Genomic DNA, 16915 nt, shown 5'->3' with positions numbered 1-16915 from the left:
AACCTACAAAGACACTTATCTGATTTTGGTTGTAAGCTTATTTTACTCATGCTTGGCACGCCGAAATACGAAAAGACGGTTCAGGTTTTATCCCATACCATAACTCATATGGACGTCATTTCAACGGGTCATGATGGCTCTCTATTTAGTGGAAAGGCGTAAGTCTCTAAAGCATAGTTCTCCAAAAATACAACAAAAATTTATTCATCAATGATATCACCATTTACAAACATGTTCGACCATTTCTCTCGAGCACTCCATACTCCTGTGGCGTTTCGTGAGGCATTAGTTGTGGAACCAATTTCACAACACTTAGATGTCTGCTAAACTTGTAACTCAAATATTCTCTCTATAATCATAATCAAAGATCCTTAATTTTCATGTTACAAATGATTTCTACATCATGCTGAAATTCTTTGAACTTATTCAAAATTTTCAAACTTCTTTCTCACCAAGTAGCTAGATTCATATGTACACATCCACTTAAATTCACCGCTGGAAGTTTTATGAAGTAGAAGAATCTACCGCACATGATTACACTTGATGTGTTACATACATCACCATGTACAATTTCCAGTAAGTAAATCGTTTGTTCAACCTTTTGGCCTATGAACTCCCACTAAAATATATGAGTCACACATTAGATTAGGAAGCCATTTAGCTCGCACGAAAAACATGATTACACATATAAGATTAGGAAGGCTACAAGACTATGAACGGATTTAAGTCATTTTTCTTTTAGAAAAAGTTTGCAAGCATAAAATGATTCAAAAATCTAGTTACTCCGAAAGTTCATTTCCAGGGATTTTCTTCATGCCTTATTTTTAATATGACCCAAACAGCGGTTCCACGCATAAGTGGAATTCAAATCATTCAGCTTTGCGATGCTTTAGCACCAGTGGTGCTACTAGGGATGCTTGAGGCGTTTTGGGTACTATATTTCCGCTCGAGTCCACCAACATGAAAAATAAATGAAGGTCTCTTACTAGATGCTCTCTTTCATTTGCAGGGATGTGACTCAGCTGAGACCTAGCCCTCCTCTAGTGCCCTCCTGCACCGGTGCTTGCAGCTCCCATGGAACTTAAGACTGTGTGGTGCAGACTCGACGCGTCGGCTAGTATCCTTCGCTCGTCGAGCTGTTGATGCATCCTCACTAACTCTTGTTTCTGATGATGGAGCAAATACCGGTTCGCCATGAGCTCTTCTCGGGTTGCTTCCGCCATCACGGGGACCCCCGCTCATGGCTTGCCTCGCCTTGTCCCAGGATGCTATCGGGATCAAAACTCGCACTTGGTTTTCTCCACGTGGACCGCTAGCACCGTCGTGCTTGGCGTCGCCTTCGGGTTGCTACTCGCCTTCGCTTTCCTGCTCACCTTCGGGTGCAGCATGTTGCTTGCTGCCTCTGCTCTGGTGAGGTTGTCTGGGTTTACGAAGGGGTTGCCAGTGGAGTCAAATTCCTTTGAATCAGAAACATCAGGGTACATGTCAACTTCCCTGATCTCAGAGTCAATGTTACTGCATAGTTCATGGTTTATGACATCCATCAAGTCCGCATCTTGGAGTGCATGATCCAATAGCGTTCCACTTTTGTTTTCAGAGGAGACACCGTTGAATAGATCGGCGAGATCCCCCCAACTTGTAACTGATTTGTCGTTGCTCGTGACGTTTACTAGCGAGTTTACTTCGCTTGATGTGCCGACAAAATATGTCGGCGTTGTACTTGGAGCTGAACTTACCGCCGATGGACCCGAACATATCAGACCCGATAGGTGAGTTGTGCCCCTCGAGCCGACGCAGAAGTTGAAGCTTTCGATGTCAGATCCATCCACTGGTCAAGATTGTCGAAGAGAGGGAGAAGGGCGGGCGGGTGTGGAACAAAATTGATGGAGCCGAAACGGATCTGGACACCGGTGATCGTCGAGTTGCTGCTTGGTAAAGTAAAAAAAGCCCGCTGAATCCATGACTCTAGCGCACATATTTCCCACAAATAGCACCAATTTACGAGGGTTCACCTTAGCAATGTCCATGGATTTGGACTTAGGGTTTCGGTGAAAGAGGTGCGCTGGTGGTTTCGTCGGCTAGTCATGCAAACATCGTGGTCCGATGATAATATTGATTATCAGGCGAAGTCGCCACAATGCTAGAATATTATCGTACCCAAAACCCTCGTAAAAACCGCCGCTCATTGCTCCCGCTCCAGGACATGAAGCGCAAAAACCGCCGTGCCCGTAACAACGACACGAACCTCTACTCTAACACCGGCAACCCTGGCAAGGTCCCCTGCAAGGGCAAGAAGAAGAAGAAGGCGGTGGCCGGTGCTGCCAAGGAGGCCGCACCCACCCTGGCACCTGCACCCCCTGCGACTCCGCCTGCTGCCACTACCACATGGCCGTCGCTGCGGCATCCCTGGAACGGTGCCATCCAGATGTGGCCTTATGGCCAAGAGGGGCTGCTAGGTCGCCTGCCACCTGCCTATGCCCCGGCACCCTCCTACATGTTGCGGCACGCTCCCTCGCCGCACGCCTTCTACGCGCATGGCCCATACGGCTATGGCTACACCGCCGCGTCGCCACCCTACGGCCTCGGCACGACCGCGTCCTCACCGGCACCGTCAGTGGCTTCATGGGACCAGGCCGCGCTGATGAATCAGTTCCAGACCATGGGACTGCATGCACCTACCAGGGAATGGGTGATGGACACCGACGCCTCTTCTCACTTCGCGTCCGATCCCGGTATGCTCACCTCTGTGTCTCCCCCTCCACCTCTCGACGTGCAGTCGTTGTCGGTAACGGCTCCACCCTTCCGATCACTGGCATGCTCGTTTTCCTATTTCTACTTCGTCACGTCCTCTTTATCTTCGTAATGTCCTAGTTGCTCCTAACATAGTTAAAAACCTGTTGTCTGTCTGACAGTTCACTACGGATAATCGTGTTTCCGTCGAATTGTTACCATTACACTAGTATTATCCGGTATCGTAAATTACAATGCTCCCCTCGATTTGGATCTTTTGAACATCTCACACAGTGCATAAATACCAGTCTCGCAGTGCGATATGCATTTGGCATATAGGACATCCACACGAGGTGTAGTAGGTAGCTAGAAACCTAGAAGCCATGGGGAAGAGGAAGTCGGCTAGCTCCAAAGCGGCGCCACGGAAGAAGATGGAGAAGCTAGAAACGACCTTCTGCTGCCCGTTCTGCAGCCACGCCGCCGCCGTCGAGTGCGTCATCGACCTGGTGCAGGAGATGGCCACGGCGTCGTGCTACGTCTGCCAGGAGAGCTACTCCACCGTGCCCGACGCGCTCACCGAGCCCATCGACGTCTACAGCGAGTGGATCGACGAGTGCGAGCGCGTTAACGAGGGCGTGCCTCGTCACCGCCGGCCCGTGGTCTGTAAGCTGTTCCGCTGTTCCTGCGCAACCAATGTGTGGCGGGCTGGCGGCGGCCGGCGGGCCAGAATAGGTTAGCTTAGCAATGCAAGGAGAACGACGTACGCGTCCGTGCAAACGGTTGATGCTGAACTATGTACGTCTTGGTTGTTCCGCCGAAATTGCATGGCAAGTGTACCGATATGTACTAGTACTAGTAGTAATCTTTTGCGATGTTTGTTAAGCTCGTCTACCCTCGTCCCCCCTTTTTAGGCAAGTGTACTCATATACGGAAGTGTAGGCTCGCGCTTTCCTCCGGCTTTTTGATACAATCTTTAATTCCTCTCGTGCGCCTGCAGGACCGAAAAGAAGCGGGAGTGCGAAACAGCAAGGGCTCTACTAGTAAGGGTGTGTTTGGTAGCCGGCCGAGCTCAGATAATCTTGCCTTAGCTTAGCTCAACTAGCCTCCTCCTCGCCTCCAGCCCGCCTCTCCCGGTGTCGTCCCGGCCTTCCTCCTTGCCCTGGCGTCGTCCCCGTCCTTCCTCCTTGCCCCGACATCTTCCCCGACCTTCCTCGCGAGTGCGGCGGCGCCCTGGACCACCGATCTCCGCCTCGACCACCCAACAACTCCTCTGCCGGACCCGACCACCGAGCACAGAGCTCCGCCTAGACCATCGAGTTCCGCCTCCACGGCCTCCACTAGCCCGACCCACCCCACAGACTCGTGCCGTGGAGCTTGTTTGTCCGGTCTCCTCTTGACTAGACATACGCCATCGTCGGGCACGAACACTGGTCGGAATGGAGCCGCCCTTTGTTTTAATCGGGATCTAAGGACCCGATTGCTTTTTTCGTTTTCTATTCGAGGGTCTGTCTGTAATTTTTGGACCTCTCTATTATTTATAGTCCTTGGGCCAATCTCTACCCATACGGGGCTACCAAACAAATGATGAGTTCAGCTTATTCCAACACATACGGGCTAACAAAAACACCACAAAATCTGAGACTAACTTATATGAGGTGAGATATCTCAAGTGGGAGAGTGAATTCCAAATGAACCGGGTTACCAAACACACCCTAATTCGGTAGCTAGGCCCCAAAAGTCCATCTCTTTTCATTTCCCGCCATACTATCAATCACCATATATCTTAATTCCACCTTCTCTCCCCAACTCCGCCTCTTCAGCGCGCACGTGCTATGCAGACCAACAACATGCTCTCTTCAGCGGTGATCTTTGACATCTAGGCACAACGTTTGATTCACTCACGATCAGCGTCTGTTGCGGAGATGTTGACGCAGAGCTCCTCCCACACCTGCTCGAAGGTCTAGAAGGCGAGCACAATGCTTTACGCGAAAGTCCCAACACCGCCATATGCACCTCGCCGGCGCAGAGTAGGCTACAGAGTGACAGAGGAGGTGGCAGTAGAGCGACTACGCGAAGTCAGCGCCGAAGATCACGTCATCGAGGAGGTGGAGGTGGTGGTCGTCGTCGCCATCAGGCCGCCCTTGATCGTGAACTACCGGCTGCAATAGATGAACTGCAACGCCTTTCCGTTCTCCATGGGGTACTTCCTCTCATCATCGTTAAGAAGTCGTTGCCTCAAGTTTGCCGTGCGTGTCGCAAAACCCGTTTCAGTCCAACCACTAGTGGAGAAGAGGTCTTTCGTCCCAAGCCTCTGGGAGCAAATGTCCCCGTTTTGAACCAAACCGGGTCCAATGGGGGGCACTGGTCCCGGTTTGTGATACAAACCGGGTCTAAAGGCCCATCGGCAGGGCGTGGCAGGCTGTGTCAGGGCTCGGATGCCTATAGTCCCGGTTTGTATCACAAACCGAGACCAAAGGCCCACCCTTTGGACCCGGTTTGGATTACCAACCGGGACAAAGTCCCCATCTGCCTATATAACCTTGCCCCTGCCTAAGTGTGAGCCACACTTAGCCATTTTTTCACTTCTTATCACAAGAGGGGTGTATTGCTTTGCTCTCTTCACATGCACAAGAGGTGTTCGATGAAATGCTTAAGAGGTTTTGCCACTTGAGTTCACACAAATCAAGCCACACTTAACTTGCTTTTTTCTTCTCCATCGAGGTTAACAACTTTATCTTTTCATTTGTAATTGATAAAATGCATGTGTGTATATATATATATATATATATATTTTTCAGCCTGTGACTATAAATCCACTTTTTCTCCTTTTTAATCTCAATAGAAAGAAACAGAAAGTTTTATTGTGTTAACAATGTATGTTTTAAGATAGAATCTATTGAAGAGAGTAATAGAAACTGGAGCAAAAAAAGCAGGAATCTTTTTTTTTAGATTGGAAAAAAGTAAGTAGAATTATATTCAAAATAAAAGGGTTTTTCGTAAGAAAACGTGGATGAATACTTCCTCTATATATATATATATATATATATATATATATATATATATCGTTTCACTAATCGTGATGCTCTATAATGATTTTTGATAAGCTTAATTATATCATGCAGATGAATCAGCAATGGATGTACATTGACCGACGCTTTGACGAGTTCACTTCGGGCCTGAGTAATTTTATGGCCGTGGCTGAGGCAAACAAACATGGTGGCTTTATGTATTGTCCATGTGTTGACTGTAAGAATATCGTAAATTACGCTCACTCGAGTACCATTCACGGCCACCTTCTGCGATCCGGTTTCATGCCCAGTTACTATTGTTGGACCAAGCACGGAGAAAGAGGGGTTATGATGGAAAACAATGAAGAAGAGGAAGAGGATGATGACAGCTATCCCATGTTCCCTGAATACGGTGATACTGCAGAAGGCAATGAAGACAATGAAGCAGAAGATCAAGAGGCACCAGATGAGCCTGTTGATGATGATCTTGGCCATGCCATTGCTGATGCAAGGAGAGAATGTGAAACTGAAAAGGAAAGGTTGGCCTTCGACCAGATGATACAAGATCACAAAAAATTGATATACCCAAACTTGCGAAGATGGCCATAAAAAGCTAGGCAGTACACTGAAATTGTTGCAATGGAAGGCAGAGAACGGTGTCACCGACTCAAGATTTGGAAAGTTGCTGACAATAATTAGTTTGATCGTGAATCTCTTTGATATTTTCTTTCAATACGATGCTTGATTATTAGTTTGATCGAACTATTTTTTCGTAAAGTGTATGAGGCAGGACCCCGGGAATAACTTACGTGGATACTACGTCTGCGAGTTCATTCATCAGATGGCCTGTCACAGGGATGCGGAGGATTCTATACACCACACTCGTGTACGTGAACAATATTTCACAATTAATCTTATTACCATCAATTGTATTGAGTTCCATATATATTGATTTTTTTTAATATAGATGATACGCTTGCGGGACACTCTCATACTGGAGGATCGCATACGAGCAATTCAAGAGGAACTCGCGGGATTATTTGTTAACGAGGCCCTTGCCCCAAATGGAGAGTACTATCAAAAGTTCGTAGATCTTGAACGACATATTCGTAGTCGTTAGGCATATATGAGATAGATTTAGTAAACATGCCCGACTTTATATTGTAAATATGCATGCATTACGTGTACTGTTGACGTTGTGTATACATTCATGACGATGTTTGTGGTTTCTTGAATGATGTATATATGCATTGCTGAAGTTCTGTCGCGCGGCAGAGAAACGCTACTCCACCCTAAATCTGTGCCGCGGTAGAGAAACGACAATTTTCTGCCGCGGCAGAGACCTTGCAATCCCCACGAACCGGGACCAAAGGTCCTCCACCACGAGCACCCTAGCCGCACCACGTGGCGGGGCCTTTGGACCCGGTGCATATTTAAACCGAGACTAAAGGGGGACACTTTAGTCCCGCCTTATTGGTTCCGGTTTGAAAACCGGGACTGATGGCCCAATGCACCGGGCCTGAAGCCTTGTTTCCCACTAGTGAACGCGGTCTAATACAGACCGTTCACGTTACACATGGATCGTTGCGGACACGCCGGATGGAAGACCTCCGTTAAGTAGGAACCGACCAATTGTTTGGGAGTACTCCCTCCGTCCACAAATAAGTGTACACGCGGGGTTTTCAAGACAAATTATGAAGTAGAGTAAAAAATACATTGAAAGCATGCATCTCTCCTCTTTAATCCTTGCATCTCCAATAAGCTAAGTGCATGTAGAAAACAAGAAGAATATATGTTTAATATTATTGGGTTTGATTTCCGTGCGATGAGAGAGAAGCAATTAAAGTGCATTGGAAAGATAGAAGTACACACCTTGTGCACAAAGTTTTGAGCTAGATATCCATTTATTTGTGGACGGAGGGAGTACAAACGATGTTTACCTTTTATTTTCACTGCGCACATTTTTTCGACATGGGAGCGGTGCCCCGGCCTCATTCAACGCTGGAGCCTGGACTTAATGTTTTTGTCGCGTTATAAAAAAGTTCAGGCCGGGGCTTGGAACATATGGGACGGGGCACTCGGCAGAGGGTTGATTAGACTGCTCATAGTGGGAGTAACTTAGGTAGTAACATCACACATTTCAAGGTATTTTGGTGACATGACATAGCAATAAATGAAGAAAGAGAGGGAGGTGGTAACTAGCTATGTTACCATAACATCACACACCCCAAGATAAAATGAGTCTACTAACAAATAAATGAGACTTTGCATGATACCATCTCTAAGTTACTTTCCACTATGAAGATAGTAACATAGACTAGTAACTTATGCATGACACCACCTTATGTTACTCCCCACTATGAGCAGCCTTAGGCCTATCGTCAGTTCAAAAGAAAGAAAGAAAAAAACAGATAGCGCTGTGGGAGAGGGCCGGCTTTTATCATTTCGTTTCATCCGAAGAGCTCGCGGCGCGGCTCGAGAAGTAATAAATGCTCCCCGGCTGGCCGCGTATACCGAAGAGTTGATCGAGCTACTCCCGTTGCCGCTCGGTCAGGTTATATATAAAGACGGCGTTGCGTGCGTTCTTGACGCATCCCCTGCGCGGTCTCTCTCTTGTTGTGTGAATTTTGAATCCCAAACAACCAAACCCCTCGCCTCGTCATTCTTTCAAACTAGATGGCGCCTGGCACGGAGGAAGCGGAGGAGACGCCACTTCCTGCTGAGACCACCGGCGCAGGTGTAGACGGAGGTGCCGAGGCAGCCCACGCTATGCCGGCCGATATGGACGAAGACGCGGACGGATCAGAGGGCGAAGGAGCTGTCGAGGATATGGACGACGCCGACGACGGCTCAGAGGACGAAGAAGATGTCGAGGACATGGATTACTACAACGACTTCAGCAGCGATGACGAAGAAGAAGGTAAGTACTTGGAGAGAGCAAAGTTTGTCGATGCAACCATGGAGGCTTTGTGGGGCAACGTCGACGAAGACAAGGGCACGCCGTCGGCTGGGAACGCGCATTGCTCCGTCTGCATGGATCCCTGGACCTGTGACGGCGCTCATCGCATATGGTGAGTAAGAAAGAGATGCTCCAAGTCTTATAGAGGTCTGCATCTTGTAAATTCAAGACATTTTTGTGTCGATGCAAATTCTTGGTTCATGCATCATATTAATTACCATCGGAATCAAAAGCATGCCTATGCTTGTTTGATTTGAGTTGTGGAAGTGCTCATCGACCAATAATTTTATTCTGCAAATAACTAATTGATCATTTCCTATCTACCAACAGCTGTATTCCTTGTGGACATGTGTACGGCAGATCCTGCCTTGAGAAGTGGCTACGTCGTGCTCGTAACCAGAGTGCAAAGGTATCTACGCACCATCTATGTGTATCCATTTACCTATATGTGATTAGACAAGCATGATACGAACAATTAAAATACAATTGCAGTTACTCAACGTACTTTTTTTTTTGTGAATAGTTACTCAACGTACTTATCCAGCTCATGAACCTTTGTCTTGTACCCAGTGCCCGCAGTGTGGCCAACAATTTGAGGGAAATCGTATTACCAACCTCTACGCACCAGGAAATTTGTGGGAAGGTTGTGGTCTTATGCAGGTATTTGTTTTCTTACCTACAAGTGATTTTGATCTCACTAATAAGTGATTTATTCCCTCAATTAATGATATTATAGTTTCACAAATAATTGCTGTTTTGGACAAATCATATGACGCTTGAAGATTTATTCCATCCTTGCAACTGCAGGAGGTGAAAAAGTATGTTAGCATGTTCCTTATTGATTTGATGGACAAATGCCAGAAAACAGTGGTTGCCGAGCTCAATACAACAATTGGTGCTAAGATAAACACCATGGTTGAGAGAAACGAAGGACATTTCGCCATTTTTAACGCTCAGTTGGAGTCCATGAAGGCCGAGATGAGGAAAATGGCTGTAGAAGACGGTGTGGCGCCGACTGCGCTGGTGAAATTCTTGGAGCAGAATTGCCCTAGGCTTCCACCCACCATATAGGGCTTATATTATGTACTGCTAGCAATTGCATTGTGAACTATGGTGGCCTATCTTATGTAATGGTAGCTACTGCATCGTGAACTATGTATTGCATGTTGAACTTTGATGGGCTATCTGGTTTATTAGGCAATTGTGCATTGCGTGTTATGTTGTGATCCGAATTCATATAAAATGGAGGCTAACTTCTGATGGGTTAAGCAAGACCCGCCACTGAGAGGTTGTTAATACTAATAGCCCAAACCTATTACTGTGTCCGAGGAACAAATCCTGTCTACCTAGAGAACATAACTGTGTCGAGGGCAACACAACTCGTGTACTCAGGAAACAAGAATTGAGTTGGAGAAACAAATCTCCTCTACACATGGAATAAGAATTGTGTCTAACAAACAAATTTCATTTATCTGGAAAACAAAATTATTGTGCCCAATAAATCTCGTTTACTCACGGAATAAAAATACTGTCTTCGAGGAACAAATATTGTCTACTGAGGAAATACAATTATTATATCTGAGAGAAAATCATAATATTTATGAAACAAATCAAGAGGATGGGTGAAATCAAAAATAGAAAGAGATTGGAATAAAATTAAAATAAAACTATGAGATGAAAATAGAAAACAATGTAAAAAAATAGAAAAAGAAGAAAACCAGAGTGAAAAACATGAAAAGTTGAACGGAAGATTGTGCCTAGCTAGGAGCGTAGGGCACGAACACGTAAGAGCATCTCCACTAACCCTCTCCAAAGTCCCCTATACGCTTTTGGGGGATATCGGCACCAAAAATCGCGCCCAGCTGTGGCCCCCAATTTATTTTTCGCGCCGACGCGGCCCAACTATCCATCCGGTGCCCCCAGACCGAACCCAGCAGAAAGGGAGGCTAGCGGGGCACCAGACGGCTAGAAAATCGCTGCGGGCCAGCCTTGGTAGCGAGATGTGCCTACATCTTCCCGCCAGTTCTGCCGATTCCCGCCTACATCTTCCCGCCATTTTCACCGCTGGTGAAAGGGCCACATCTCATACCCTAGCTCTACAGATTTCTCTCTCACACATCTCACCCATGGGGTCCGGTGATCTTGCCCTCACCCACGCGGAGCTGGAGGTGCTCAGCGCCTCCAATTACCCCTGCCCACCGGGGTTCGTATGCCCCCAGGCTGGCGCCTGAGCGCCAGAGGCGTACCGGTCTCCCCCGGCCCCCAAGGTGTAGCTCAGCGTGCGGCCATCACCCACCACTACTACGTCGATCTCACCACCGAGCAGCGCATGGATCCCCGCTGGGATCCCGACAACGCTGCAACTTGGGACGCCTTCTTCACCAATCACCGGGAAATGGAGCTCGCCAAGTACGAGGGGGATGTGCCGCCTCCCGTGGACAACAACGAGGCCATTCGACGGCTATGGTGGGCCAGCCGGACCCTCGAGGGTGTGATGAACCACATCTTGGCGGGTGACTACCACCGCATGCGATACCCTCACTTCCGCCGAAGAAGGCATCAATGAGCGCGGTGGCTTCGTCATCCGGGCGCCCTATCCCCCTCCCCGTAGCCAGAGAGGACGGAGGGACCGGAGGGGGCGGAGGAGGGACCGGAGTGGAAGGCGCCACCGGAGTACGCCATGGTCGCCAACGACTTTCCCGGGCCAACGCGTTGGCATCCGCTCCTCCCTGAATCTGTTGGTGGAGGCTGGCCGATCCTGGTGGGAGAAAGAGGAGCAGACCTACCGTGCACGCTGTGGCGACGATGGCCTAGGTTGCAGCCGCTGCGGCCATCTGTCCCCGCCGCGTGCTCAGCCACAACCTCTGCGGATGCAACCACCACCGCCGCCTCGTAGCTTTGATCTGCACCCGGCGAGCGACGATGAAGGCTCCTCCTCTTCCGACGGCTCCTCCGACGACAACGACGGCGGCTTCGAGTACATGTACTATATGCCTAGATATGAATATGACTAGTCATTTATTTTTAATGGAATAATAATAATTTTATTTGAAATGTACATCATTTGTATGGGGTCGCGGTTGGAACCCAACCGGCTCCCCTTTTGTGTTTAGCGCTAGAGCTTCCCATATGGGCCAAAAATAGGCACCGACGGGAGTGGAGATGCTTCTAAGTCGACCAGGGTAAGGGATCTCCAACGGGGCGACGTATTTTGGACGTCTAAATTGTCCGCGGGCATCCGTCGTCTGGTGGACGCGAAAATGACCGTGAGGCGCGAATTGTCCGTTTACGTCGGGGGCCACCCCCAGCGATTCGACGCATTTTGGACACCCCACTGTTTTGTTTCCCTGCTTTTTCTTTTCTTTTTTGTTAAAGAACTCCACAATTTCTACATCGGGTGTAAGTTGTACTTAACGAATCTAAGAGCAAGTTCAAACGCGAAAACAAGTTATACTGATTACAAACTAATTCTCGAATCGAACAAGTTCAAACATATTTAACATATAAACTAGAGAATAAATTTAAAAACAAAAAAATTATAAGCTAATTTTTTGGCCTTCTTGTTAGAAGGCCCCGCCTCGTCGTCCTCACGGACGCGCCTCTTGCTTGTCTCCTCCTCCTCGAAAGAGGAACTGCCGGACGACGTCCCTGGAGCTTGAGTTTCAGCCGGACAACTCGTGAGTTGCGTCTTCGTCGTCGTCGTCGGTGACGACGCGCCGCCTGCGCCCGCGCCCTTGCCCGAGACCTTGCCTCCTTCCTTGCCGCCGCCTTCTCGTCCGCTGCCTCCAGTCGTGCGAACTTAGCGTCGGAGTCCTCCTCCTCCTCCTGGCTGCCGCTGCCAATGGCGCCTCCATCATCCTCCTCCTCCTCCTGGCCGTCGCTGCCAACGGGCCTCTGTCCTCGTAGACCTCCCTCGGCGTGGAGCTAGGGTCGCTGGGCGTCGCATGCGTTTCCCACCAATGCCGCCATCCCGTCGGCTTGCCCTCTCTCTCCCAGTCCGACGGCAAGGACAAGTTTCTCATGACGCCTGGCTAGCCGGTGTTGGAGAAGAAGAAGAAGAAGAATAAGATTAGCAGGCGGTTCGACGCAAATTACAACAGGCGCAGGCGGTGTGCGAGCGGACGCTAGGCGCGACCGTGCAGCGTCCGCGGAGACGCAAACATGCCGCGTTTGCGTCGCTGCGGACGCCCCGAACACGATGCTTCGCCCCGCTGGAGTAGGGTGCAGACGCATTTCGGTCCGCGCGAACGCAAACAGTCACGCAGCGTCCGGTTGCGTCGCCCTGCCCTAAATACGTACAGATGGATAGTTTTGTTGAAGTACGGATGCACTTGACCACGGAGCAAAGGAAGCTAGCGAACAGCTATGGACCGACCCAATAGCATTAAGCGCAACGTATGCACGGAAGCGCATGCTGGCGAGAATTTTCGGCGGATCCTATTCTTCGCTCATTGCGGAGAACTACCGGGTCGCCGCACAGGGGCAAAGCGTTCTGGGCCGGGCCCAATTAGCGTGAGCATGATTTCCCACCAATTTTCTTTCGTTCTGAACTTCGGGTTCTTTATTTTATTTTTCAGGTTTCTTCCGGTTTTCCCGGTTTTTCGTCCAGCTTTTTTTCAAATTATTTTTATAATTTTTCAATTTCGAACTTTTTTTCAAGGTCTACTTTTTCAGATTTTTTTTTCAAATCTGAACTTTTTTGAGATTTGATTTGTTTGAAATATGAAAATTTGTCACATTTTAAAATTGTTCAAATTTAGATTTTGTTCAGAATTGAAATTTGTTCAATATTAAAACTTGTTCTTATTTTGAAAAAAATCAGTTTTGAAAAAAATGTTCGCTTTGAAATTTGTTCAAATCTAAAAAATGTTCATTTTGGAAATTGTTCAATTTCAAAAAATGTTCAAATTTTAACATAATATGTTCCGAAAAATGTTCACTATTTTTTTTTTGAAATTGTTCGATTTTTTTAAAGTTTCAGATTTGAAATATTTTCCAAACACAAAAAAGAGAATACAAGAAAAAAACGAGAAAAGGATGCCGTACCTCTTGTCAGGCCACTTCCGGGCGGCCCATGAAGTGGTTCCTTAAGCGGGGCGGAGGTTGGCTCCCGCAATAAGCGGCGAACAGGGACTCCCTCCGCATTTTCCCGAGTGAGTTATTCTCCTGAACATAAGAATCAGCTTATATAACTGGGCCAAGGCCTCTCACCAACACTACGTCCATTCATCAACTGCTATGTTACCTGCAAAAAAAAAAGGGCGGTGCTAGCCGTCGGTCGCCCGACCGCAGACCCAAAAATCGATTGCTGCTTTCACCATTGGATCAAGATCGTACGGCTGTAATTAGTCACACACTCACGTCGCTTTCGTGCTATCATGTCGCACGTCGCTTTCCTCCTGTCCCGCACGCTGCTTTCCTGCTGCACATCTAGTGTACGCCAGAGCCTACCATCATGTGCTACTGCTGGATGTTTACAACAAAAAAGTAATCTAACAAGATGGGATATTTACAACAATACTCATTGTGATTTCAACAAAAGCAACAAGATGTGCCAAAAAATATTTTTAAAATAATCACCAATATATTTACAACAATAAATTAACAACAAAAGCTACATTTTTTATTTGGATGTTCACAACAGTTTTCATGCCAAAAATATATTTACAACAAATGAACAATATATTTACAACATTAATTAACAAAAATAAGAACAACTAATTTAGGTATTTACAACAATAGCCGGGAACAATTTTAACAAAAAAAATTCCCATGCTAAAAATATGTTTACAACAAATTAACAATATATTTACAACATTAATTAGTATACAAGTTTTAGGGTGATTGGCATTTTTAATAACCGTCTATCTGCCTCGATCTAACGGTGATAATTAGACGGAACCAAACTGACGGAACCAAAATTGCGGGACCGGAACCAAATTCGATGGGACCGGAACCTCAAATATTTTTTGCGAATATTGTAAAAGGCAAACGTCCTTTTAAGCGGCCAAATCAGCTGATCATACTACACAAATCTTAAAGCAACAAAAAAAAATTGATCATATTCTCGTGCTGTTCTCGCCAAAATCTCTCATCTCTCGCTCTCTCTCATATCTCACTCTCTCTGGATGTGGTCTGCCCAGCGACGGAGGAGAGGGCACGGACCTCCCGGCGAGCCCCGCGACGAAGGGGAGGGGGCCGCATCGGAGGGGAGTGGAAGGGGATGGAGGGGAGGGGGCCGCGTCGGAGGGGAGTGGAAGAGGAAGGAGGGGAGGGGAAGATGACGGACCGGTCCCGGCGACGGAGGGGAGGGGACGGCAATCGACTGAGGCGGCGTCTACGGAGGTCTCTCCCGTCGATCTCCACGACGGAGGGCAGCGCGGGGTGGAGGGGACGGCGGAGGCGCCCGGTGAGGGGAGGAGCGGCGGCATTGGTCGAGGCCAGCGTGGGGAGGAGCGGCGGCTGCGGCGTTTGTCGAGGCCAGCGAGGGGAGAAGCGGCGGCTGTGTCGTTGGACAAGGCCGGCGAGGGAGGAGCGGTGGTGGCGGTGGACATGGCCATATCCCGTAAGTTACGGCTCCTCGTAAATTTGTCCTCTCTCACCGAAGCTCTATTTTTTCGGAACATCCTTTCCGCAACCAATACCGAAAGCTTGCAAGGCATGTATTCTTTGCTGCTATGTTTATAGGATCATATCACCATGAAAAGGCATTCATATTCAACAGTTTGAGCTATGTGAAATTCCTCCTTGATCAGCATGATGCCCATAGGCATAGGTAACACGGTAGAAGCTGGGCCAATTGATGGCGTGTATTTCACACGTTCGTTGGGCAACCCCAAGAGGAAGGTATGATGCGCACAGCAGCAAGTTTTCCCTCAGAAAGAAACCAAGGTTTATCGAACCAGGAGGAGCCAAGAAGCACGTTGAAGGTTGATGGCGGCGGGATGTAGTGCAGCGCAACACCGGAGATTCCGGCGCCAACGTGGAACCTGCACAACACAACCAAAGTACTTTGCCCCAACGAAACGAGTGAGGTTGTCAATCTCACCGGCTTGCTGTAACAAAGGATTAACCGTATTGTGTGGAAGATGATTGTTTGCAGAGAAAATAGTAAAACAAGTATTGCAGCAGATTTGTATTTCGAGTATTAAAGAATGGACCGGGGTCCACAGTTCACTAGAGGTGTCTCTCCCATAAGATAAAAGCATGTTGGGTGAACAAATTACAGTCGGGCAATTGACAAATAGAGAGGGCATAACAATGCACATACATGACATGATAAGTATAGTGAGATTTAATTGGGCATTACGACAAAGTACATAGACCGCCATCCAACCGCATCTATGCCTAAAAAGTCCACCTTCGATTATCATCCGAACCCCTCCAGGTATTAAGTTGCAAAGCAACAGACAATTGCATTAAGTATGGTGCGTAATGTAATCAATAACTACATCCTCGAACATAGCATCAATGTTTTATCCCTAGTGGCAACAGCACAACACAACCTTAGAACTTTCGTCACATCGTCCCGGTGTCAATGCAGGCATGAACCCACTATCGAGCATAAGTACTCCCTCTTGGAGTTAAAAGTAAAAACTTGGCCAGAGCCTCTACTAGAAACGGAGAGCATGCAAGATCATAAACAACACATGTATAATAACTTGATAATTAACATGACATAGTATTCTCTATCCATCGGATCCCGACAAACACAACATATAGAATTACAGATAGATGATCTTGATCATGTTAGGCAGCTCACAAGATCCGACAATGATAGCACAATGAGGAGAAGACAACCATCTAGCTACTGCTATGGACCCATAGTCCAGGGGTAGACTACTCACTCATCACTCCGGAGGCGACCATGGCGGCGTAGAGTCCTCCGGGAGATGATTCCCCTCTCCGGCAGGGTGCCGGAGGCGATCTCCTGGATCCCCCGAGATGGGATCGGCGGTGACGGCGTCTCAGTAAGGTTTTCCGTATCGTGGCTCTCGGTACTGGGGGTTTCGTCACGGAGGCTATTTGTAGGCGGAAGGGTAGGTCAAGAGGCGGCACGGGGGCCCCACACCACGGGGCCGCGCGGCCAAGGGGGCCGCGCCGCCCTATAGTGTGGCCCCTCCGTGGCCCCTCTTCGTCTCTCCTTCGGACTTCCGGAAGCTTCGTGAGAAAATAGGCCCCGGGCTTTGATTTCGTCCAATTCCGAGAATATTTCGTT

General features: G+C 48.0%; 1 protein-coding gene across 1 annotated transcript; it reads left to right on the top strand.

Moving 5' to 3' along the window:
• Positions 1 to 3113: 3113 nt before the first annotated feature.
• LOC124648778 (transcription elongation factor 1 homolog) lies at positions 3114 to 12764 on the top strand. Its single transcript, XM_047188486.1, has 4 exons — positions 3114 to 3400; positions 4757 to 4835; positions 8595 to 8658; positions 12745 to 12764. The coding sequence occupies exons 1-4, from the start codon at positions 3114 to 3116 to the stop codon at positions 12762 to 12764; spliced, it is 450 nt and encodes a 149-aa protein (XP_047044442.1).
• The last annotated feature ends 4151 nt before the right edge of the window (positions 12765 to 16915 follow it).

Source organism: Lolium rigidum, chromosome 4 (genome assembly GCF_022539505.1).
Source record: "Lolium rigidum isolate FL_2022 chromosome 4, APGP_CSIRO_Lrig_0.1, whole genome shotgun sequence".
NCBI classification, from domain to species: Eukaryota; Viridiplantae; Streptophyta; class Magnoliopsida; order Poales; family Poaceae; genus Lolium; species Lolium rigidum.
The sequence above is the reverse complement of the archived record's forward strand: the minus strand, read 5'-3'. Positions and strand labels throughout refer to the sequence as shown.